Source organism: Pararge aegeria, chromosome 8, assembly GCF_905163445.1.
Source record: "Pararge aegeria chromosome 8, ilParAegt1.1, whole genome shotgun sequence".
Lineage (NCBI taxonomy): Eukaryota > Metazoa > Arthropoda > Insecta > Lepidoptera > Nymphalidae > Pararge > Pararge aegeria.
Genome location: NC_053187.1, coordinates 10,847,930 through 10,875,218, shown reverse-complemented (window position 1 = coordinate 10,875,218; position 27,289 = coordinate 10,847,930). Strand labels below are relative to the sequence as shown.

Sequence of the window (27,289 nt, the reverse complement as noted above, 5' to 3'; positions counted from 1 at the left end):
TGCTGGGTTCGAATCCCGGATTGGGTTTTAAATTTTGGCGATATTTTGATATTTTCTGTTAAAGAATTTTAGTAGCAGCTTGATAGAAAATTAGCGGTGACTCGGAGAGCAAATTAAGCCGTCAGTCCCGGTTATTATTACAAACTTGTGACAATAGTCGTTAAAACCCACCAACCCGCATTGGAGCAGCGTGGTGGGTCTATGCTCTTAAACAGTCTCTTCTATGAGAGAATCACTGTGCCCAGGACGCAGAGGATGCTGATGATGATGATACTAATATTTGATTTTAAGTTAAAGGGTTTGCTAAAACTGTGTTTTACCTTGCTCTGGCAGTTTTTTTTTGTTTTCCTCCCATATTCATTGTTTCTATTGTTTATTCAAATAAATACTAACTACACCTATATACTTATACTTCACAGGCTTTAGTGGTATATTATGTACTGTTTCTAAGACTTAAGGTATCTGTGAAACTGAAAACCTAATAGTTTTTGAGTAGACCACTGCCATAGTTTTACTGAAGGAAATAAGATACAGCCCTAAATTCACATGCAAATTTAAAACCAGGTGACTCCTTTCACTTTATTAGGTACGTGTCGAGTAGAGTAGATACTATGCGCGTGTCGGTCTTTTATCTTCAATAAGGTTGTCATAAGTAAACATTAAGAATGTTTTAAATTCGTTTGTGTGAAAAATTATATATGCTTTTTTGATTTATATAATATTTTTACAGGGCGATTCCTTATGAAATTTACTTATAACATTATTTCGTAATTTAGATACACGTTGTATAAATTAAGTATAAGTAAGTATTTAAAATACATATGATATTATGCATTGTATTCACATATATTATCATTTTTGTTGGAACTGTTTTATCTGTGATGTCACTAAGAAACGTCAGTATTCCAAGAAAAAAAAAACGGACTATAGGTTGCTATAATAGTTTAATTCGTTTAAAATATTTTGAAGAAAAATCTTGTTATCAAGGCAAATACGTTGTGTAGTGGGGAGGCGGCGAATATTGCGGTGGCTGGACATCCTTAACTTGTACCTTTAAAGGTCGCTTGTCCATCGGAACCGGAGGCTGCTTCCACCTGGTGAACATGATTAGGTGAAATTATTCGGCCGTGTTAATGGATAGGTGACTTTTTGGCATGTTGGCTGTCGCCTACGTATCATAATCGTTTTATTCTATGCCTTTCCGTTTCTGGTTTCTAAAAAAATGAGTAAATTAATAGAAATCCTTTTGCATATGCAGGCCAAATCTGAAACTCTGTTTTAGCAAAATGTCAAACACATTGGGACATTAGCGCGGAGAAGATTATGCTGCTAATTATTCTGTTGTACATAAGTTAAAAAATACTACTATTATTTTCTTTGTGGAACATTGTGAAAAGGACAGCAGTAATTTAAAAACAAAATTTTTAGTTACTTATGATTTTTTGTAGAACATAATTTCTACCATCGTAGGTGTAACGTCTTTAGCGAATGCTGAACTATACTGTCCAACCTGCATCTACAGTGATGACCGTTGCGATTTGCATGAGACTTAACAATGCAGGTTTGAAAGAGTTTTTAGTGAGAGGAGTGCGTCCAATCATAAGGAGTGCGGCATGAGTAAGAGTTGTTACTTGTCGCATGCAGCGCAAAGGTAGGTCGTCTAATTTTGGCCTCTAAGAATTAAATAAATTGTTGAAACTTTTAGGCGTAAAATATGTTTTAAAAATAGAAAAGAGGCTGTAGTATGTTTGTCTTTTCCATATTTAAAAGCAGACTTAACACTAAAAAAAACGAAACGATTGTTCACATTATCCTAAGACAGTTAAAAAAATGGACTATAATTATTTAATGAGCCAGCTCTTAAAATAAGTTTTAAAAAGTGACGTCTCGTCATAAATATATGAGGGTAGATGCTACGATACAGGTATGTGACGTGTTACAAGTATGTTTCCAGCCATACCACGGCACAAGGCTCAAGTCGTGCGGCGGTTTCGGGCGGGCGAGACGCTCTGCGCGTTCTTGCCGCAGTGTGTCCGCGTCGCGCACTACCGCACAACAAGCACGCAACGTGAAGTAGTAGATCAACTCAACGCCCGAAAGGAGTGAGAATCCTAGGAACAGTCCTGCTATGCCACCGAAGGATACTGTAAGATTAGATTGGCATGTATTAATACCTTTGACCTCGTTGGTCTAAAAGCATATTTGATTGTTCGTTACTCTTTGACGACCTCCAGGCGCAGCTGTGTTTTAGGTTGGAGGACCCGGGTTCGATTCCCGGCAGGTACAATTTGTAAATTTATAATTATTACATTTTGACTGGTCGGGAGGCTTCGGCAGTATCTAAGTTACCAGTCACCACCCTAGCGACGAAAAGGTGCCTCTAAGCGATTTAGTGTTCCGGTACGATCTCGTTCAGAAGATATAGGCTAAATATAATCATCATATTAACTAACAGCTAGGACCGCTATCATCTTTTTTGTAATATTGTTCAAATTATATTATCTAGAATCATCATTTTGTAGAAACCTACTACAAAATCATGATTTTAATTAATATAAGTAGAACATTTTTAGAAAGAACAGCTATCTATAAAAATTTATAAACCAAAATATAGCGACAAAGAGCACAGTAGGTAGGTACTTACTCTGAATATACCACCTTTTGGCTTGCCTTTCTGGGGGACCGAGTCCCCGGCGGAGTTTTGTGCGTTTTATGCAATTAAATATTACTTTAACGGTGAAAGAAAACATCGTGAGGAAACCTGCCTGAGAGTTCTCCATAACGTTCTAAGGGCGTGTGCAATCTACCGATCCGAACTTGGCGAGCGTGGTGGACTACGGCCTAAAACCTTTCTCATTCTGAGAGGAGATCCGTGCTGCTAATGGGTTGATAATGATGACGATTATTGTGTAAGAAAATCGTATTTATTTTGTAGCACCGAATATTTTCATTTGTCAAACAGCCAAATCTAACTTTAGGATCATTAGGGCTAGTGTTACACACGCTTCGAAGATTGGATCTTTAACTAAATCGAACAATTGCAGCGTTTGATTAACTGCTTCATTTGTTTTTTTGATGAATTTCTTAAGGCTGCCCGCACACAGTCAATATTTTCTTCCAATAATAAATAATATAATATTTAATAAATATACTACGACAATACACACATCGCCATCTAGTCCCAAAATAAGCGTAGTTTGTGTTATGGGTACTAAGATAACTGATGATTAATTTTTATGAATAATTTACATATATAGATAAACACCCAGACACTGAAAACATCCATGTTCATCACACAAATATTGTCCAGTTGATGGAATCGAACCCACGGCCTTACGGACGACTCAGAAAGCAGGGTAGCTGCCCAATCTGCCGTCAAAACTATATTACATACAAGAATATAAAATACTTCAATTCAACAATATTATGTCCAAAATTATTGTCAATATGCATAATATATGATTAATTTGTGCAAAAATAAGTTATTTATTGGTCTTCTTCCGAAGATATTTTTGATGCTTTTTATCGATAAGACTGCCCATTGTACCTGTGTGTTATATTTAGTGTTTTTTTTGTTTATAATTTCATTCTGTTAAATATACAATAAAGTGCATTTTCATTTCATTTCATACTTCCGAATATCTTAGGGCAGTTTGTCAAAATTAGTCATAATGCCTATTGTCAATAATATTTACGTGTGTGCGGGCCGCCTTAGGGGGCGCCTATGGATCCTGTGACATTAGACGTGCATATTGTAACTATGTAACAAGGTAAGAATATATAATAATTTCGTATTAATCATTTTTATTTAAATATGGGTTGCAAAAAATTCAAATGTGTACAAACCTAAAAGATCGACCCAACCAAAAAGCACTTCGCGTTTGTACCTCACCATGGGCCAAGAAACGAATTCTGTTTCAAGGGAGTTAGTTTGTGACGGGCCCTTGTTGGTACTGCAAAAAGGTTCCTTTATCAACATACTTAATCTTATCTACTAGCGGTCCGCCTCTGCTTCGCTCGGTTTTAATGCAGATACTATTGTGGGGCAGTTTAGAGTGATAAATAGTACAATTTCGTAGTACATAAATTTAATATATCGTGGTGTAGTGAGGGTTTGCAATGTAAGTAAGCGAACAAAAATATGTTTTTCAAATAAAAAATCTTTGAATTTCTAAGCTTTTCGCTACTATAATAAGCATAAAACCTTCCTCCTGAATTACCTTCTCTATCTATTGCTGAAAACTGCATTAAAATCCGTTGCGTACTGAGTTTATAAGATCTAAGCATACAAACAGTGGGAGCGACTTGATTTACACTATGTATTTAAAGATATAGTACCTGTCGTAAAATGTCGAAATATTGATATTTTTACTTACTCGATGTCTGTAAGTTTTTCAACCTCATACACTGTATGGGAACATCCTAATTCACACGCACAGCGAGTCACGTCGGTTATTGCAGCAACATGCTTAGCTATACATTCAAGTTCCTTCACAGTGCAATACTTATAGCCTTCTGTAAAATTAGTGTTAGAGAATTAGTACCTACATCAATAAATCCACGTAGTTAGTTATGTTTAGTAGATGCTACTAAAAACTGGATTTAAAAAGTTTAGCGATGTAGTCATCCACATAAATGCGTTGTAAATTCCTTTAAGTAACACATAGAATGCAAAGTAGATAAAAGAATTCCAAACTTTTTATAGGAAGCAACGGTACAGTTAAGGATAGATAAAAAATAAAACAAAACATTGCTCTAAGACGGTTGGTGCGTCAGAAATGTGCTGTGTATTTCATTCTTCGTGGAAATAAATAAATATTTATAGTAGGTATTAATAAGTAATTAATATTAACCTATTAAATTTAGATGAATGTTTTTTGTTTTACCAATCTAATTTAAATAAGGATTTGAATAAGAACCTACTCCATTTTTGTAAGTCGGCTAAGAATGGTAGGTTTAAGCATTAGTATGACTTCCTGTAGATAGTGATTAAGAAAAAAAATGAATCATACGCTTAATCAGTAGGTAATAGAAAGAATTACTTATGTGAGGATAAAAGTGTGGAACGCATTTGCAAAAGGACCGAGCCCGCTGCATTCGACACTGTCGCATACACGCTGTATAAGTGTAAATCTTGGAAGTTTCCAAAGTTTGCTCATCAGCGAAGATGCAACGGCGCTGGCGAATCGAGAGCTGACGAGCATCTTCTGTTGTGTACGTGTGTTTGACGGAGAAGGAAACTTTCTCCACGCGACGGTCCCAAGAGTGCTGAGCATTCTGCTCCAAACCAGCCATTTCTTCCGTAGAGTGTATGTATATCTAAAAATAGTGTTAACTCAAGTATTTAATTTTAAACCTTTAGCCATATAAAATACTAATTGATTAATCGAAAACGTACATCAATAGTCGTATCATTACGAAACGAATTGAACATGAAGGACCACTTCGCGTCAGTTTCGTGAATAAATGCTTCCGTAAAGAGTTCGTTTTGTGCTTGCCTAGAAAAGTTTCCGCAAATATTAAATTCAAGAAAATTATTGAAATAACAAATATTGCCAGCAGACACAATGTGAAACTTCTTAATTTTTTATTCCACTACAAATTAGCCCTTGACTTTAATCTCACTATCAGATGCAGCCTAAGATGGTAAAGGGCGAAGTTATGTTAAACCAATTTGTATTAGATATTAAGTGTATATAGCTCTCTTATTTCTACGTTATATCTTTTTTCCTCCCATGTAACGGCATGCCAACGTGGCCTTGAAATTTAAGTCTCAATAATCCAACCAAAGTATTGAATCGCTGCTTAAGAAGTTTCACTTAAAAATTGATTTTTGTTTTTCTTACAGCTTACCAAGGCCATGAACGTTCTGCGTGTCGCGAGTTGAAAGCGTAACAAAATCCCATTTCTGTAAACACTGGCACAAGCAAAGTACAGCATTCCTCGGAATCTCCTTTCCATTCGCAATCGTAGAACAATGTTTCACAGTGTCTTACAATCTTTAAATATAACATTTCTTATGTATGCTTGTATTAGCAATTAAGGTACGTAATATGTAAATCTAACTAGGTCAGGAAATTCTTATTGACAACTGAACCGATAGCAGTATAAGTAAGGTTAAGTTGACAGCAAGATGTACCTAAGAATTTATGAAAAATAATACTTACGCTGAAAACAGCATCTTTAGGACGTAGAATAGGTTCAACCTGGCCGTTTTCTATTATATAATGATCATTAACAAATTCCGAAGCTCGGCTTGCAATAGATTCATAACTTAATGACGCTAGCCACCGCAACATGTCTGGAGCTTTTGAGGGAGGGTCGGATTCCCACGTTCTAAATAACAACAAAATAAATTATCCACACTCATATTGTAAATGCGCTAGTCTGCATGGTTGTTACCTATGTTCGGCATAAACTCGGCACTGATAGTAATGGAGTTTGGCGCATAGCTTTCATTCTGGAGATGGACATAGGAGGATATTTTTCATCCTGGAAAAGCTCCCAGGAACCTTTCCCGCAGGATTTAAGAAAAATAACCCTAGTTACATGTGCCTGAGTTAACAGCTCAAATGATCTTGACGAAATTCTGCATAAAGAAAACTTGAATCTTAGAGTAACAGACTTCTGTATCCCAAAAAGACGAATTGTATTTAAATAAACCTAGCAAACGTGGATAATAAGTAAGTAAGTAAGTAAACCAGGCAACAGGTAATAATAATTAAGTATATTATAAAGTTGAAACTTTTGACATACTTGTTAATGTATGCTTGAAGCAACTCTTCGTCAACTGGATTATGATCGCATAATGTAACGGCAGGAAACGGAACGTCCCAGTTATGGAAATCGGTATCTAAGCCTATAAAATATCAGCCCTTATTAAAAATTGTCATTGATTGATAATTGTCATTGACATTTATGTACCTACTTACAAGAAAAAAGAAAATATTTAGAAAGCCCTAACAGTTTTCCCAAAGTACAGAATAAAATTAAAAACAACTTGCCTGTAATCGTAGGATTAGTCTGAAACTTCTCCCATAAACTTACAATAATAATACAAGTAGCCACAGCCCCTATAGCAACAAAACTGAACCACATAAACCTGCAAACGAAACAAATACATAAAATCATAATAGTATGATTTTTATGATACACATACGAATTAAGAAATATTGGAATCACTTACTTCTCGCAAAACGGTCGTTCTTTCTCCGCAATATATCGAACACCATGCAACGTGGAATTGTTGAAAAATTCTGTTGTTTGATGCCTTAGACTGGTTGCGAATAAAGACAATGGTCCATCTTTGGACGGTTTATCTTTTAGAATTGGTTGTTCCGCAACCCAGTTTTTACGTTTCCTGAAACCAGGGCCATATTTCGGCACCGCTTGGGGATACACCCTCATTATTATCCCTTAAATAATGTTAACTACCTTAAACCACCAAGCAGTATCGCTGGTGTCAGGATAGTATACTGTTAAAATTAGAAGCTAATACCTACAGATGGTCGATATCCACGGTATCACGCAAAGTAGATAACATCAGAGCTATCGACCGCATAATTGACCATTAACAAAAGAAGGCCATTTGTCTTTCAAACCTAAAACACGTACCTATTAACTCAATAGTAGGAACAACAGTACAATAAAAATTAATTTATTAAATTTATTGATAAAAACATACTGTTTAATACAATCATGAAGATATAAATAAATAAATAAATCATGAAGATGTTTTTTATCTACTACTATTCCGAAGTTTACAAAGCACTCATTTCATTGAATTTCTTTTTGGATGTAGAAGAATCGCCAAATTCGACGTCACGTGGTAATAATGGATCTATTTTAATATCCAAGTCTTTAAGTGCATCATCGAGTATTTTGATTTTTCCTAACAGTTTTTCAGCTTGGAGATTATAACCTGGCTCCAACATTTTTCCACTTGGATTCAACTTAAATAAATATTCGGCCTGAAACACATTAAGTTATTAATTTCAGGTATTATTTCCCTATACCTAAGTATTTACAAAAAACTATAAAAGCTTACTAGAAAATCAATGGGATCTTTTGGACGTAGCTTAGCTACTTCTAGCAGCCCAGAGGTCAAAGTTGGAAAGATATTGTTCATTAGGTAGTTCCTCATAGGTTCTCCCGCAGCAGCTAGAGCAGCTTCCTCTTCTTCGCGCATGAGAGAGTATAATTCCGACTATTATGGAAACAACAACACAATATTTTACAAATATTTTTATCTCGTGGCGCGCATCTTTGCCCTACTAATCTAAGAAGAAGACCAGAACCAATATACCAATATTCTTTTGGTTATCTATAAGACAAAGACATAAATAAGGAGTAACTAGAGTAAAATTTACATTGCTTAGTTTAAAATCAGATACTTTAAGTGAAAATTAAACACTCCTATGATTCTAAAAAAAAATCAATCGTTTTACAATAATATTCGTTTGGGTACCCTCTCTTACCCAATATTCCATTTTCTCTTCACGCTCTGCTTTCATTTTCTCTTCTAATTCTATAATTGCTCTTTCTTCTTTAGAACGAAGAGTTTCCATTTCTTTTTTCTCTTTTCTTTCTGTTGCTTCAATTTGAGCTATGGTAAATAAAAACTGTTAATTAAGTGGTTTGTCGAAGTTCAAACGTGTTATATTAAATATTCGTTCGTACCAATAAGTTTTCCATAACGACATGGTCTTCCCATTCGCAGAGCAACAGCTGCATAGGCACCTTTCATAGCATAATCTATGTGCTCCTTAACCGGCACCACTAACGGATGGAGATCAAGCTCATCAAAAAAGTTGAGAGGAGTGACATCACGCGCATCGCCTGCTCTAAATTCACTTAGACGCTTCAACACCATTTCTTCGTCAAATCGAAAATCATCTTCGGGTTGACGCATGGCTTTCTCGCAAACAAAATCATCCGTAGCATCCAATGATACAATAATATCTAAAAGTGTATGTTCAGTAATTTTAATTACAATTTATGTAAGATATTGCAGTGACATCAGAAATATAACAATACCCGGTAACATTTTTTTCAGCACATTACTATAGAGATCGACATCTTCATCAAATGGTTCTTCATCGTTTTCTAAGCCTGCATCTGAATCTTGTTCTTCTCCTTTCTCAAATACTAAGCAACACATGGAATGATTAGTTTTTATATCGATAAAATCTAGAGATATATATATATATATATATATATATATATATGCAATATTGAAGGTTTAGGGAACAGTAAGTAGGTATAGCAGGCATCTTACACACAGAACATTGTGTCAGGTTTGTTGGGAAACCATCTAGCACCCATCCTTTGTTTAAGGCTTCTCGACATAAAAGTCTTTGGCGTATATATCTATAAAATAGGAAAAAAATATACTGAGGCAATCGATACGATATTTCATGTACATAAATAATTTAGAATTATAATATAAAATAACTACTTGACATGCAGATAACCGACATTTCTATTGTAATTCGTAAGTATGATGTAATTACTTAGATAAATTGATTCCGACTACACACCCTAATATTTCGTCTTCGCCTAGCGGTCGTCCTGATTTTAATAAAGCAAGGTTTTGTTTGGCGTTCTCTTGCATGCCTTCCTTTTCGTCGGTATCGTCGACATCAGAGGCCCCATCATCTTCTTCGCCATTCAGCATAGGCAAATCAGTTGTTTCACCCCTCTCCCAATAATTTACGCGCCAAGACTGTAACAATTCTTTATCTTACTTATCTCTTAAACTTTTCTTAAACTTATTACCTACAAACTACCAGTTCATACACTTCCACGCCATCTTATCGCCAGTTATTGTGTCCACATTTGTCCATTAAATCCTGAACGAAAAGTACCATAACACAAATCCACAAATTCATTAGGAGTAGTAAAATTAAAAACGAATTCCTTGGAAACGAGATCCTACACATAGGCTACATCATGAATTGCTATGCTTGTCGTAGGAATACCTACCGTTGAACCAGAAATGTCTTCGAGTGAAGACTGCGAGCAAGCTGGTGTGAGACTCTCGAGCACAGTAGACAGCAACATAAATAGAACAGGGGAGGTGGGTGGATGACTGGACGAGGAAAACTGAGAACTGGGCGTACTAGCGCTTTTAGGTACAGCCTAATTTTGAAGAAATGAATTTAGTTTTATAAATACCAAGTCTTCTATCATATCATTCACAATTGTTTCCGGAGATATATAAAGAAGACCGTAGGCCTCGCAAAGGAGCTTTGACAACGTCGTCTTGCCTACAATTGGAGGGCCGTAGATAAGAACCTGCAATAAGCATCACATGATTTTATTATATATTTTATATATAAATAAATATATACGTTAAGTATAATCAAAACAAATCCATATCAACTACTTTTAACGATTATTTTTCTAAACATTTAATAATTAAGGCAATTATATCGTCCACCTTAAAAGGTTTTAATCCGTTTTCTTTCTTAAATTGGTTTATAAGAGCGGAAATGTTTTCTGAAAAAGTCAATTCCGAGACCCATTGTAGTGCCATCGTTTCGACAATAAAGGTGGGTTCCATGTTAAGATTCAAGGTCATCAAATCGAAAATTCTTTGCTGAAAAGATTTCACAATGCACAGACGTTAGAATTGAAAGGATAAAAATAATGACACTTGAAAATGATACTTACATCAATTTCCGGAATCAAGAAAGTATCTTCTGGCGGTATGCATTTGAACATTCCAGAGCCCACAAGTCGCCCTAAAGGTTTTATGATCTACAAAATATTAAAATGGTCGTATGAATGATTTATTAAATTGATCAATTCAGTTATAATATCCGATTTTAAAATAAAACTTAAATCAATTTAAATAAAACAGATAACCTCTCTTTGTTTTGTAACATTTTGCTCCACTGCAAGTATGTAGAGTTTCTTTGGAAAGTCAAGCACCAAATTGTAAACTATCCTGAAATAAAACTTAGCGTACATTATTATTTTGTCTATAAATAAAAGATAAGCGAATAACAATAGGCTCCAAGAATGCATTTCCGCACTCATTAAAGAATCAGTGCGAATATATAACGTAAAAAACATGCCCGCAATGTAGACGCCTTAGGATTCAGGAGCCAATGAACCATTTATGAAGTCATGCAAGAACGCGTCTTGTAGCAATTAAAAATAATACAACTAAATAATACATATGGAATAGTTAAAACAATTAACACATGATTTCTGTGAGTTAAGAGTTGAATTAACTCTCGATTCCACCAGTAACATGACATACTCGTGCGTGTTTACTAATGTTAGTCTGTAGGTCAGAACAGTGAACCGACACAAAAATGCATCGGCAAAGAATACAATACACAATATTATAAGCATTAACTATGGAGGAAATATTTTGTATTATTGCTATCATGGGGAGGAGACATTTTTAGGAGGGTAGTTTGAGGAGGGTAAAGGATCCAATTTTATATTCTCCCACAGCTTTATTTAGTCTCCGAGCATGGCCATTAAAGTGGAAATACCAGATTCTCTGCCTGGAAGGGTTTGAACCCTAGGGCTCGAAGAAGCGAAGAGATCGTCGGCCTGAGGGCGCCTCATGTGAGGCCGAACCTCGGCTCGGGCGACGATTGGAGTGAAAGGGTTACGGATGGTGATTAGTCCGCACGCTTGCGAGACCGTGGTGTGAGCCCACGTCCGGATGACGTCAGAAGTCGGGGACCTGTGCATGCGAAGACGCTGTGCAGAAAACGGTTTTGGAGAGCCTGGAATCTCTTATATGCGGAGGGAGGACGAAACGCGAAGGCGAAGCTCACATATGACATGATGGGGCGGACACAAGTTTCATAGTGCCACTTTATGACGAAGTGGCAACTTGCTACGCCTGTTCAACATGGGGTAGAGTCTACCAAGGATGAACGCAGCCTTGTTACGCGCTGCGCTAATGTGATCTGCGAAGTTAAAGCGACTGTCAAAAGTTACACCATATTTCTTGCTTCCGTGCTTTGGCAGGCGGAGACATTAATTTTATCCCTTGTCAAGAGATTTAAAATGTATCTCCTGCTTATGCTAGCCGTGCAGGCATGGCTTACTATCATTTTAAAATAAGTACCACTAATTATGGCCTCGAAAATTTGAGAGCGAAGAATAAGTATTAACTTTTTCTAGTGCATAACTTAAAATAAATATTCCTTAACCTGGCGTTACGTTCAAGATACTACTGATTAGTTTACTTAAATAATCTTTATGGTGTCTCCAGTAAAATCAGCAAAATTGTCTTTTTTAGGTCAACGAAAATTTAAATTAGATACATAATATATTTCACTTACTGAGCAAGGTCTTGAACATTGATTAGGGGAACAGCGTTGCCACCACGACCTAGAATTGGCAGAAGTTTTTCGCATTCCCATGCCTTTTCGAACCAGTAGAACAACACGTCCTCGCGGCCTCCGTAGGTGACCCCCGACCCGATGACTATAGCTCTGTCATTTCAGATTATCAATGTTCAAAATTAAAAAAAGTATGTCTTGTTCGGCAAAGTAAGATCGTGCGACCTGTTATCATACAAGCACATAACTGCCCAATGCAGGGCAGAGGTCTCGTCCTAGAATGATAAGGACTTAGTCCTTGAAGGCCAAGTGCAGATTGATAGACTCCACACGCCTTGATTATGACTTGACTTCGCACGCGGACATTATAGAGAATTTTTAGGCATGCAGATTTCCTCAAGTTTTGTTTTATATTTAATTTTTTTGAAACGCACATACCTCCTAAAAGTTAGAGGCACTGGTCGCACTTGGGCCTTTCATTCTGGGGGCCAAAATGCGACCAGTATTTTTTCTGAAATGCAAACGAAGATTTGGTAACTATTGCACGGATTACGAATGAAATTGATAATGCAGGCCGTTGAAGGCTTTCTGTTTCAATCTTCGAAAATCTTGACCATGTTTAAAATTCCTTTTTTTTCCTAATTTAACCATTTGTAATGTTATAATAATAATTCGTTCTTCAATTTAAAATTCTACGAATTTTCAACTCTCTTTCTAAAAATCACTTATTTTTTTTGTTACTTACATTATTAAATAACTTAAATTATTTACTTAATTCTTTAGTGTTATTCACAACTCACCTGATTTGTGATCTATACTTCCTAGCAATACCGATAACCTCGTTTTCGACATCATAATGCATTTTGTAGTTTGGGTGTGGCTTTCTTTTACGAAAATCCGTCTCGATGAAAGGCATATCTGGGGTATCCTTGATAAAAGCAGATAACAAAATTACAAAATTACATTCCGAAACTCGTTTTTTTTTTGCCTTCTAGAGTGAAACGAATTTACTATTTTGTTGCTTGAAATTTTCCTCATTAAATTAGAATTTCGACAATAAGCAATATTTTTTAAGCAAATTTTTGTGAACGAAATAAAATCACAATGGCAAAAATACCTTTATTCCTTTATAATATCCTAGTTTCTCTATCTCCTTAAATTATAAAATGATTTCTACATCATTGATTTCGTAGTCTGTATCTAACATTATTTCATTAAATGATACTAGTGGCATTAGGTAAAATCTAAGATAAAACGGCTAACCTATACGTTCGGCGTACCGGAACGCCAAGTAACTTGAGCAACGGAAGTTAGCGACCTGAAACCCAGACCTACTTAAGGCTAATCTAATCTATAGCCGCTAGATGTTGAGATCTACTCACATCGGTCCACGAAACTATATTAAAATAGCTAAACATATTAAATTAGCTAAATTGCTAGGGCGACACAGGTAGATCCAATAAAATAGAAAAACTTGACGTTTTAGGAGAACTATAATTTATACTATTGGAAAAGTTCGTAGAAAGGATAGAATACGACAACTATTATTTAAAGGCCTTTAAAGTGTACAACGTTGATTTCTAAACAAACCAAATTCTGACATACTTGACAAATTCTACACGCTAGAATCTGATCTAGATGTGTAACATAATGAATTGAGTTAACCTTCCCAACAATGTCATCATCATCATATCAACCCATTACCGGCCCACTACAGGGCACGGGTCTCCTCCTACAATGAGTAGGGGTTAAAGCCGTAGTCCACCACGCTGGCCCAGTGCGGATTGGTGGACTCCACGCGCCTTTGAAAACATAATGGAAAACACTCAGGTTTCCTCACGATGTTTTCCTTCGCCATTGAAGCGAGTAATATTTTATTTACTTAAAACGCACATAACTTAGAAGAGGTGCATGTTGGGATTCTAACTGGTACCCGTAATTGAAGTCTAGCTCTTACCTACTGTGCTGTCACCGCTTCCAGCAAGGTATGTGAGCACAGTTTGAGTTCAACTACTATTGTTATAACGTGATTTATCTACCTAGTCAATGATGAATGATTATATTCAAACAAAAGGTAATCGTTTGTAAAAAGTTTTACCGGGTCTAATGGCTTAGTAACGGCCCATGTCATTACGGTCGATATAAGAATCAGGTAACGTTTTTTAGAGTCGCCTGCGTCTCCGTCGTATTCTGGATTATCTTGTGCTTGCTTTTCAAAAAGCTCTTTTAACACTGTAACAGGTTTAAATAGTAAAAAAACTAACTTTTTAAATAAATGTTGAATACCAACTCAAACGTTAAGTATTTTTTTGTATAAATCAAGATAACTATTGCAATAATGCTACAACTAGCTTCTAGTCGCGAAAACATGTGAAACAACTACAACAAACTATGACAGAAAATGTGGGTGTAACCCGATAAAATTAATACATATGAGTAACCTTTTCGAGATTACAGGCATGATGCTTTGTCGTGTGTGTGCTTAAGCAATGCATATTTATATGCTATAGCAGCAAAGCGGTTGATTAGGTGTAATTTTTTTGAAGAGTTCCGCATTCTGTCTCCTAAACTCGGCATCAGACCTATAGGATATTTAAAAGGGATCATTTCGGAAACAACCCCTCTTGAGAAAAAAAAGAATATCGCAAATTCCCGAACATTGTTGTATCTTGTTGTAAGTATCTTTTATTATGGTTTGTAGTGTTACAATCGGTCATTTTGTAGTTAATGCTGTTCAAACCTTTAAGTGGCTAGTCACACTGATTAGAAATAAAATATTTGTAACTTTCCTTTAGTATGCATTGTGAACAAGCTGTTGGTGTAACTTAATAAATAAATAAATAAACATACTTCAAAAACATCTGTATTGATAAACTTTTCCTTTTTCAAGGATGTCAGTTAAAAATAATTGTGTAAATCCTATGCAATACCAAACACCTAAATGTCATATGATTTCACTCACCACGCGCGGCGTCGCGTTTTTATAATAACTATTATTGTTACACATTATAACGCCTGTAATACCACACCAATGCAAACGCGAAGCCTTACAGTCTACCTACTTATACGTAGAATATCGTGGAATACCTAAGGATTAAAATAGGCCTTAATAAGGTACTTAGGATGTTTTTGACGACCCACATGGCGCATTGGTAAGCGTTGCGGTCTTAAATGTGGAAGGTCCCGGGTTCGATCCCTGACAGGCCGGGAATATATAATTTAATTTTATCTGGTCCGATATGGTGGGAGGCTTGGGTCGAGCCTAGTTACTCCTCCACAGACGTGTCGAAAAGCGATTAAGCATTCCGGTTTAGGCAATCAAGGATCATAACTGCCATACCTCCAACCCATTACTATCTTAGACTGCGTTATCACTTATCACCTGGTGAGTCTGCAGTGTAAGCTTAAGTTTAAGTGGTATAAAAAAATGTATTTATGCTTACTAACATTTCAAATAATCCATAGCAATTTTCAATTCGTCTCTGCTATAGCTTATATCAAAGATAACCGTCCCACATGTAAGCATTTGAGGCAAACAATCGGCTGTTGGAACAATCCGGGCGACGCTATCCAAAGACTTGACCTTGGGGTTCACAACGGTACCTAGGCAGAAGGCAGGTTATTGTAGCATTTACATAAATTGAAATATAAAAGAATAATAGAATAAAAAGGTAAAACGATAGGTCGGTAGGTATACTACGTTTCCTTTAAAGTCATTACATTTTTTTGTTATGTACGTTTTATTTAATTAAATAGAACCTAATTTAACGGTGAAGGAAAACATCGTGAGAAATCCTACATGCCAGAAAGTTCTCCATAATGTTCTCAAAGGCGTGTGAAGTCTACCAATCCGCATGAGTTCAGCATGGTGGACTCACTATTTTAATATGTTACTATTGTAACGGGTTCACTGAGTGGACTACGTTACGGCCTAAACCGTCCTCTTTCTAAGAGGACAGCAGTGTCTTGTAATGTTGATGATACGATGCTTTAAATATGGAAATAGCGAATAATACCTATTAAACTCGATGTTCTTATTGTAGTTATCAACATTTTTTTATAAATTGTTAACTTAATTTTCACTTAAAAATAACGAAAAGAACATTGTAAGACAGGTAAGAAAAAATATGAAACACTCAAATATACTATAAAAGTAATTACACAGTGTGTTATAAATACCACCTCTTCTATAATAGGTAGGAACCTAAATTAAGAAATATCTTAATGTAGATAAATACCTATGTTTTCTTCTAAATTAGTAAAAAACCCGCTGGTGTTGGAGCTTAAATCGAATGGTTTCGTATAAAGGTTATATATATATGGTGGTGGTGTTATATATATATGTATATATATATGTATATATATATATATATTAAGGATTGAGGCTTATATAATAAGGCGGCAACTCCGGTGGTGTGGACACATATCCAAAATGGGTGAAGAAAGAGTGGCTAAGCGCATATTTTACTCCGAATTGCAGGTTGGGAAACGTAAGCAGGACGGGCAAAACTTGCGATATCTTGAAGATCGGCCGCGATGGAGACACTCCGTAAATAAAAAAGTATCGGAGTTACAATATAATTGGTGGAGTACTGACGTGCTGTCAATGTGATCGCACGTTTAAAACAAAGAGAGGTTATGCCAGTCACTGGAGAGCACATCAGGTACGCTCATAATGGCTAGAAGGAGTCGCTGTGATCGGATACGGCCAGGAGGATATATAGGAGATATATATATATATCTTAATATATATAAATCTCCTGTCACGATGTTTGTCCGCGATGGACTCCTAAACTACTTAACCGATTTTGAATTAAATGGGCACACCGTGAGCAGTCTGGTCCAACTTAAGAGATAGGATAGCTTAGATCTTTAATTATAGTATATATTATTTTATTGCAAATTATTTGTCTATAATTAATTGACAGTCACATGTTATATATAAAAAAATTAAACGCAGACGAAGTCGCGGGCAACAGCTAGTATATATATATATATATATATATATATATATATACTAGCGGACTCCAGGGCCATCTGTCGGGCTGATTTGTGAGTCTAAACCATCCAGGGTGCCACCCATATGCACACTACAAAATTCATTTAAATCGGTCCAGTCGTTTAGGAGGAGTTCAGTGACATACACACGCACACAAGAAATATATGTATGAGATTAATACTTATATATAAAAAAAACCTACTATAGAGTCGTATAGCGGAGAATAAGTAATAGAGCATAGTAAAATAGGCATGTGACACTTTGTAGGACGGTATACTTGCATGCGCTGCGAAGTGTTGCTCTGTTTATAGGTGTTTTCCACTTACCATCAGATAAGTCGTCTGCAGTGGAATGCACAGGATTTTGGACCAGGGTATGCAAAAAGAAGGAAGATGGCATAAAATTGAAAAATCCTTCCCCTTTATGAGTTATACAAAAAATTTAGGGTATGCAGTGCTTTTGTGCATGTATGAAGAGCACGCCACTGCTGGCAATCGAACCCGGAACCAACACACATAAGACAGCGGTCAGCATTGCGCCATCGGTCATAAAACTTATTTAATAAAAGTGTTAGAAAATTAGTTGAAAATAAATCTTCAGATCGAGATATTGTTTTCCGACGATTTCAGAGAAGCCAGATTTTAACCGCGGACCTTTGCCGTGCTATAAACCTGTTTTATGGCCACCAGTCGTCTGCTTGTTAATTGACGGCAATTAGAATTTAAAAAAAAAAGAGTGCTCCTTTATTGTAAAATCACATGAGTACCTATGATTTCATATGGTTGTTCTGGAGGTAGAAGTGATAAATGCTCCACGTGTTCTCCTATAATGGTTTGTGACGACTGCTTAGAAGATACAGCTGCATTTCTCAACAAGACTTTAGAAACTTCCTTTAAGTAATACTCTCCGTGATAGGAGTCCAAATTGTTAATAAAATACCGTTTGAATGAGTATAGCAGGTCATAATTAGAGGTGGATTTATCTGACGACATTTTATCCATAGATTTCTTCATGATAGACACCACTAAAAGAAATCGTCCTCTATAAGAAATTTCTATTCATCAACGAATTCAATGACATTTAATAATTTTTTTAAGTGTCAGAAAATTTTCAATTTTGTGCCATTTTTTTTTTTTTTTTAAGTAGAGTTTTTTTAGTCGCGTAACTATTACATTATGTTTGTTATATTTAATCTTGGCTCTGGAAACCAAGCGGTACTCAGAATTATCGTTCTCAGGATACGAGTTGCAAATCAGTGATTTTACGTTTGCTGCCAACCAACCATGTTTCAATTTTCATAACGTAGTGTTGGTATTATCTTTGGTTAATGCCACGTGAGAGCATTTATTGTTTCCGTATTTTTGGAAATTGTGCTGAATAGGTATCATTATCATGGTCACCCCATTAGAGAACACCTCTCTCTCAAAAAGTGCGTGCCGAGATTCGAACTCTGTGCCCTCGCATGAGAAGCCGAAGTGTTAACCACTAGGCTCTAGGGGACTCACCGCTCGAATAGGTATAACTTTTCTAAATGAATGAAAGAAACATATATATTTTAAGTCTCAAATATAATTTTATTCAGATATAGTAGGTAATACTTTAATAAGATACGTTATATTGATATATCTTTACTTATTTAAAAATAATTAAGTACCATACAAAATACAAAGGCATTATGGCTAGGCACAGATATCGATGGCTAACATAATGTTAGTAGTAGTTCCGCGGGTTACATCTACGAAAATGCACAAGGTTCAATGTACGTTTTGTGACGTCAATTCTGACAACTATTTAAAGGGGTGTCAAAATTCATGTCACAATAATACCATGCGAAATACAAAGGCACTATGGCTAGGCACAGATATCGATGGCTAACATACATGATAGTAGTATTTCCGCAGTTGACAACTATGAAAATGCACAAGTTTAAATGTACTTTTTGTGACGTAAATTCTGACAACTATTTAAAGAGGTGTCAAAATTCATGTCACAATAATACCATGCAAAATACAAAGGCACAATGGCTAGGCACAGATATCGATGACTTACATACATGTTAGTAGGATTTCCGCAGTTGACAACTACGAAAATGCACAAGTTTAAATGTACGTTTTGTGACGTCAATTCTGACAGCTCTTAGGGGTGTCATAACTAATGTCGCAATAATTTATAAATACGATGAAATAGTAAAACACGTGAGTTACGAATTATGCTTTCCTATATTTATTTTGGAGTTGAGACGGACTAAATAAAGCAAATAGCAATAGCAATACGATTTTCACAATCGATTTTATTTACGATCTGTAACAAACTACATCGCACATTAACCGGAATAAACATCTTTTTTCCCCGTTATAATTTTTGTAATTAAAATAATAATGGGCCGTTAACAAATCGCTAGGTCCAATCCTGTAGCGGTTTTGCGGGTCTATTGTATTTCTAGTGCGGTGAAAAATCCGTGTGTTTTGAGACTGTATCGTACTTATAATCTTCGTCTCACAGCTTATTGTGAATAACGAACCTTTCAGTAACGCGAGGATTATAAAATGAGTGTTGCAATCAGTTCACTCACCTTCCTCAAAGCATGTGTGGTTTTATATTGATCACGAAGTCAAAAATTTGAATGCTTGAAATATAGATCTCTTATCTATATTTCAAGCACAAAATCCTGCTATTGTAATCCAAACAATAGCTAACAGCTCTAGTTTGCTAACTTGTATTGCACAGAACGGCGCTAATATATCCGATATCACGATCTATAAGTCATAACATAACAGACATGACAAGCAGACGTCGGTAAATAAAAACAATAAAAAGAAATTTTTAAGGTAAACTTTAATTTAATATTCAAATCCGATAAACAAATTTTATTAAGTAAATATACACATTGAGAATTAGAATTACCTTTAAGTATTTAATATTAACTTTCAATATGATGAGTAGTTATATTGAAAATTATAAATTCATTACAAGATAATTCTTCCTTTTTAACATGTAATATGTAGATATAACCTTTTTATTGCATTATTTGTTAAGAACGGATTCGATTCAAATAGTATAATAATATATTTATATGTAACTGCACATCTGAAAACAACACCACTGCGAACAGAACTTGTGTTACACGGCTAGCATGAACAGGATTAATTTTTCATCACCCCTCTTCTTGCCGCGGTACGTATCGATGCTGATGATACGTACCGCGGCATTGTTCCCTGCCTATGCTAGCTGAGCTGGAGAAGATGTAAAATGAATACTCTGTAAAATATTACAGCTGGTAAAATACGTATCTTAACTTACTCATCTATTGCAATATCTAAACTATAATTTAAATGAAGTTTGCAGTTCAATGCAATATTATTATTCAGAAATTAACATTCTGTTTCTTATGCGATAATATATCTCCAGTTACACGATTTATGTTAAAACAACATAATAATTAACATAGTGGTGCCAATCCGGTTGTACGTACGTTATAGTATATACTAAACCAAACCAATAGATATAAAAGTAGTGCGGTCTTTTCAACGGAAAAATCATGAACATTGGGATATGTTGACAGCGACTTTATTGCTCAACTAAAAGCTATAACAGTAATGGTGAAATTGTGGAGCATTTATGTTTTTATATTTATATCATTGTTTAAATATTATATCGATCACAAGGCAACACTTGTAAGGAATCTATTTAGATAAAATTTTAGCCCTTAAGAATTTTGTCGCACCGTTGCAAATGACTGAGGTTGAGCAAATCCAACTCCGGATTGTATAAAAATTTTAATTTAGACTGCAAATAGCTTGAAAATTTTTAACAATAAAATAAAATTAACCTATCGGTAAATGTAATTTGAAAACATCAACCCCACTGGTTTAATGGCAAAATTTTTAGAACAGTTAGTTATCAGGTTAGTCTACAACTAAATCAGCACCAGTAAGTTTAACATGATTGAATACAGAATACAGCCTTAGATATAACATAAACTTTAAAATCTTTGTAAATAAGAAACATACCAATAATAACAATTATTCTAAGCTAAGAACAATAAAAAGTTTAGCGGTCTATTTCAAAGGCACAAATTTTGATGTAGCATAAAAATAATTAAGCGAAAATGCATTGCTGGATCTTAAAGCCGATACTTCTTAAGGCTTGTCAAAAAAACACTGCGACTGGGTATGTATTGTTAACTATATAAAAGTACATTTTCTTTGCATAGCACTAAATAGTGCAAAATATTACAATATTTTAGAATTTTAAATTGAGCAGTAGTATCAGAAATACTTTAATAGAATTCTTTTAGTACAACTACTAATTTATATTTAAGAGCACCATAGTTTAATTTATAACAGATTAGATATATAATTATTACAAAACACACGTAACAGGGTATTTGTTTTGCAGTAACCTCTTAGCAGTAACATATCGTGCGTCAAGAAACTTGAATGTAAAATTTTAACAAAAAGGAATGTTTAGTTGTCATATCAATAAATAACTAATTTTATAACAAGGCACCAAATTGATTACTGATCAGTCTTAAGGTATCAAATGAGCAAAATAAAAAAAAATCTGTGGCAAAAACCAGTATGGCTTTAGAATGGAATTGAAGGAATGTTTCGATTAGTCTCGAAAGACCTTACTTTTAGTAACGCTCTGGCTGTGTAGGACGGAGATCAAGGTTTACAAAGTAACGGATTTTTATGACATTAATAATATTATATTAAACTAAACGGTAACCAAACATTTCTGATTGATTTAATAAGAAATGATTAAAATCCAACAATAGTACATAGATTCTTTTGGATAAATGTACAATACTGAGTTTTTCTACCTTGAATTATGTGCCATTATTTGTTTACATATCCTATGGAATGTTTTTTTTTTTTGTTTGATCAACAAATTTCAAATGTCGCAAGTTATTTATAAGCGTCCTCATAAAATACTTATTGAAGAAACTAGCTGCATTATTAGTTAGGTAATTATAAAAATAATTCCAAAAGTTTGAATAAGTATCTATGGCACCTGTTTCACTTTACTCCTCGTAATACTGTTTAAAATATATTGTACTGATAAATATTCACTAATTATTGTAAAGGTTAAAAATATTCGATATGATTTACGGACGGCCTATAATTTTACAATATACACTACTACGATACGCTACATTTTTAAGTACTATGAATATCCCCCTATTCTGTAACTTTTATAGAGATCATTCGGCTCAATTAACAATATAGGTATAGCCTTTAATGTGAAGTGATGTCTGAAGTGCGATTAATCATAAGATCCAACATTAATAGGACTTAAAATTAGTCCTGGTAATCAAACCAACTAGTTTTTCTTGAAAAATGGCCCTGGCGTTCCTTGATGAACAGACATTTGTCATTTGTCATTTTAAATGCTTAGCAATGAACAAACGCACGAGCTTAGTGCGTGCTCGTAAGATAAAGATTAAGGGGACTGTTTACATTCCTATGTCAAAAGAGTTCTAATTTGTCATGTTAATATTTACCACCACCGCTTAAATTCTATATTAAATAAACGGTAAGAAATCTTTCACATGTAATAAAGTAAATAAAGTATACATATGTATACAGTCATACACACGGCTGTATTAGCGAATATTTTGTTATATATTTTATGCAGACTTCTAAAAAAATCTATGTTTAAACTATGTATTTTTTTATATGCGCTATACCGCTTTGGAAAATTATTTTATTGTTTGAACGTGTCTCTCAACGTGTTCCCGTTGTCACCAAGTCAGGATCTGATGGGAGGATTCCATTGAAATCAAGGGCACTACTTATTGCCAAATACAGTACTTGTTAGGTTAACCTGTCTTCTTTAAATCAATAAATAAATAAGTTTTTTAAGTCTGAAAGTCATTGAAATCGTTTAAAATATGCAAATTAGTTTGTTGATTGTAACCATTTAAAACATTATTGTAAATAAATTATTTGTCATATTCGAATTGTTTCATGGCTAGTATTTCAATGAGTATCTTTACTTGAAATAATACTGTAAAAACGGCTAACTTATATTCCTAATAATAGAATTTTTCCATGCTGGAACTGTTTAAATATTAAATATTAAATTGGTTATGTAAAATTATGTTAAGTACAATTAATATTAGTGGAGTTGTAATTTATAAACACAGCTTATGGAATGCAAGCTAAATAGATAAATCACTTAGATATAATGTTTGCAAAGAATGTGAAGCATCTCGCTTTAGGTTTCTTTCGAAACTTAAAAGTGAAATGGAAAATGGAACTCTTCTTTATATCAGGAGCTAGCTGGATGGAGTTGATTGCAAAATGACTGTAATTTGACAAGCTCATTTATCGCTCACCAAATATCCTGTCGTTTTGTTATTTGGGGTCTCAGGTACGACAACCTGAGCATAGCTTTAGTCCTTACTTTTGCATACTCTTATCCTTTAGGCACCTGCTCTAAATGTAAAAATGTGTTTTTTGTAAGGCACAATATCAATTCACTCACTTCGATCACTGCCACCTGAAATTACTCAGTAATTTCGGAGCACGTCACGCTTTAGTTTATGTTCTTCGGGTAATAATTACTTAAAAAGATATTAAAAACGGAAAAAAAGCTTTTTATAAACGAAGTTTCTTTTAGTTGTTAATGAAGCAGCAATAGTCAAAACACTACGTATCGCTAGCGCAATTTATAAATATGAGTATGTGCAGTTTTTAAAGTTGGGTAGTTATAACGGATTTGCGGTGGATTATTGTAATTTCTTTTTCTCCTATGCCAGATGGGGAGCTGGGTTCTGATGTAACGAGCCAAGGCGAAAGAGATGAAATCGGTTGAGATTTAGGAACTAAACCTTCATTTCTCTCAACAGGTTTCGGAGATGCCATTTTTGTTTGCGTCCGTGGAGGTTCAACCACGACTATAGAAACGTATTGGGAATTGTTTGGGTTTGTTTCATTTAAGATTTTCGGCGACGGTGTAGACGGAATCGATAAATTAATATTTGTTGATTCGTTGATAATTTTAACTTCACTTTCTCGAGCTTTTAGTATATTATTGCATTTGAGCTGACCTGGCGGTAAATTTTTGGTAGACGGCAAGTAGCATTTTGTTTGGTTGTTAGGCACTTCGTTATCAACTAAATCCAACTGATCTTTTTTAACTTCATTCTTTGAATCATCACTGTTTAATTTCTCTTTAACTAAGCTCATTAGAAGATCATTTAATGGATTAAATTCAGCAACTGGTGAACAGTTACAAGATGGCTTGTTAATCACTAACTGTGACAAGTTGCTCTTCTTTTCTTCAATATTAGTTTTATCCATCTTGAATAGAATCTTGTTGCTGATGGCATCATCTTTCGAAATTAGTAACTCTTCTGGACCCTCATCACTGATAACTTTCTTTGTTGAGGGTTCTCCCACTTCAATAGGTCTAGTATCACATTCGACCAAAGTAGATTTCTGTGATTTAGCGCTACTCTTTCTCGATAAAGTATCAAGACAAGCGTCAATGGCCGGAGCAGTAGGTTCAGCTGATGTACTGGGTTCTGGTTGAGAGGAAGTATCAGATTTTGTTGTTGTATTTTGTTTTTCACGTTCTCTTAAAACGTGACTTTGCCTCCGCGCGAATCTTTGACTAGGACGTCTTTCAAATTGAACCGTTCGACGTGCACGATTTTGCTGTGTAGTTTGATATTCAGTTTTACCTGAATATTGAAATCTCGAACCCATTCTGAAGAAGTTTTGTCTGGCAGATGGCCCTTTAACTGGGGCTCGTAAACGGAAGAAAGTGTGATGTTCTACAGCACATTTCCAAAGATGTTTACAGGCTTTTTCATTATGAAGTCTGAAAACAAATGTGTGTTCTTGTTCTCGACCTTGGTCATCGTCTTCAACAACCACTAAAGTCAATTTCTTCTTTTTAAAGTCCAGCTTACTGATTTTGGGCCAAAAAAATAATCCTATTTTTTGCGGTCCTTCAAATACAAGAATGCCTGTAGGAGTTAAACCTAAATGATACTCACATCCATCTTTGCCGAGGACAATGTGCATGTCAACACCATACATTTCAAGCCATTTTGCCTTGTTAAGATAGTTGACTTCTGCTTGAGCTGGAGAAAGACCCTTACATTTTTTGAATTCTTCCAATATTTCAATTTCCATTTCTTCACTTTGATTTGGGACAAATCTGAACTCTGATACAGTAGCAGGTGTGTGTATACACTCATCAAAGTCACCAAGCTCCGACTGCAAGGCCAATGCTGCTAATTCTACTGCTGTAGAGTGTGGGCATTCTAATTTGCTCTCTAAAATATCTTTTTTTAATTGTAAAAAGAACTGGTATCTAGTTAATTCTTCTCTTAAGTTATTAGGTTCAGATGAATAAAATTTCACCTTCAGTCTTAAAGTGTATGGCGGACCTATTTTTACTTGTTTTTTGATTGTTTTTGTTGGGTCCAGCCAATGTTTTACATTATTTGTATCAGTAAATTGTAACCCAAAATAATCCTTCTCTATCAAATCTAAGGAATAAAATACTTGTTCATATAAATCACCAGCACTAGCCTTTTTAGAAAGATTAATAGATAAATCAGTATCATCGAGAAGCATTACCTTGCATTGTATAAGGTTTTTGTTGATAGAGGCTTTCTGATTTTGCTTGTTGCGTGTCTGGCTAGAAGAACGCCCTCTTCTGCTGAGAAACCGTAACATTGTTATGGTCACTTAGATCTGTAAAGAACGAAAAAAACATTATTTTTCGATTTATTGTACTAAATTTAACCAATATGGTAGGGTGTGTGTTGTGCTTATAAGGGAATTAACTATGTAACCTTGCATGATCAGATCTTTCTATTTATTTTCAGAGTCCCAAAAGTGCAAGAGTGTCAAAACTATTGGTAGCTATTTCTTAGGGAATCTTATAGAAAAAAAGGATAGAGCTCTTTTTCACCACACCCAACAAACTAGTTTAAATTATCCGAATTAAATATTTTAGCACATTAATTAAGTAAATTTAATTTAAAATTCAAACCAATGCATTTTTATTTTTATTAGTTCTTACAAAGTTCTAAGTTGATACAAGATTAGTTACCAAAAATATTCATATTTTGGAGACCTGCCCAGTTTTTGGAGAATGCATGATGAAAACGTAAATTGCAAGGTATGGGACATGTATGTATGTCATAGGAAAAACTAATGAAATAGCTGCTATAAATTTACCTTATAGGAAGAAACTCTTGCTCTGCCTTACATATTTATCTGATCTATGACATACTTCTATTTGTCTGATCAACATGCTATTTTGTAATCCAAGTAACACTTCAATAATATTAGGGTAAAAGTTGATTTCATAGTTACATGTTATCAATAAGTGCAAATATTGTTACAAACGATTTCTTATCTAACACCACATGATTGTAATTTAATATTTGTTAATGTATTCCCAAGTAACATTGCAGCATATGGAGTATTAAAATCAATACAAAGTTCTAAATTAATCTACTACATGCCATTTACTTAATTACCGAACATTTATAAATGAAGGCTAGTTAGTTTAGTCATTAATTCCTTGATATAGATGACAAAGTCATGGGGGTTTCCATTAGAAAATTATATGTACGTAAAGTAAACTTTTTTTAATCATCCAGATTTTGTATTGTAGAAATAAATCATGCATTTTATCGATTTAAGTATATAAAAATTGCTAATAATACTGTCAATACATACCAAGTAGGTAAACGACCCAAGTAGAATAGCAACTGGAATCAACATTCAATCGTGATGGATAGATCACCAAGCACTAATTTGAAGCTTTACAAATAGTTACACATTACAGTCAGTACACACAGTTTACACTTTACAGTCAATCTCAACAACTAACGCAATATACAAAAGTTTTGATTATCCTTAAGTTACTAAGAATTAAAAATATAGTACGCAAAGTTTTTGTTGCAGTACATGGCGTTGATACTTCATAGGGACCTTCATAA

General features: G+C 34.7%; 2 protein-coding genes across 2 annotated transcripts; both read right to left on the bottom strand.

Moving 5' to 3' along the window:
* Window positions 1–925: 925 nt before the first annotated feature.
* LOC120625528 (sodium channel protein Nach-like) lies at window positions 926–7,406 on the bottom strand. The gene is made up of 11 exons (XM_039892569.1): window positions 7,187–7,406; window positions 7,005–7,102; window positions 6,757–6,859; window positions 6,168–6,336; window positions 5,854–5,999; window positions 5,399–5,498; window positions 5,043–5,319; window positions 4,377–4,515; window positions 3,847–3,953; window positions 1,961–2,144; window positions 926–1,094 (listed from the first exon to the last, which is right to left on the bottom strand). Exons 2-11 carry the CDS (start codon window positions 7,096–7,098, stop codon window positions 983–985), a joined length of 1,431 nt encoding a protein of 476 aa, XP_039748503.1. The 5' UTR covers window positions 7,099–7,102; window positions 7,187–7,406; the 3' UTR covers window positions 926–982.
* Window positions 7,228–27,273, bottom strand: LOC120625527. Its single transcript, XM_039892568.1, has 19 exons — window positions 27,027–27,273; window positions 24,044–26,030; window positions 18,080–18,232; window positions 15,762–15,917; window positions 14,413–14,546; window positions 13,115–13,242; window positions 10,870–10,951; window positions 10,675–10,761; window positions 10,442–10,600; window positions 10,177–10,296; window positions 9,540–9,724; window positions 9,278–9,369; window positions 9,037–9,147; window positions 8,680–8,961; window positions 8,478–8,605; window positions 8,048–8,206; window positions 7,685–7,970; window positions 7,503–7,601; window positions 7,228–7,360 (listed from the first exon to the last, which is right to left on the bottom strand). Exons 2-17 carry the CDS (start codon window positions 26,010–26,012, stop codon window positions 7,761–7,763), a joined length of 4,155 nt encoding a protein of 1,384 aa, XP_039748502.1. The 5' UTR covers window positions 26,013–26,030; window positions 27,027–27,273; the 3' UTR covers window positions 7,228–7,360; window positions 7,503–7,601; window positions 7,685–7,760.
* Window positions 27,274–27,289: the final 16 nt, after the last annotated feature.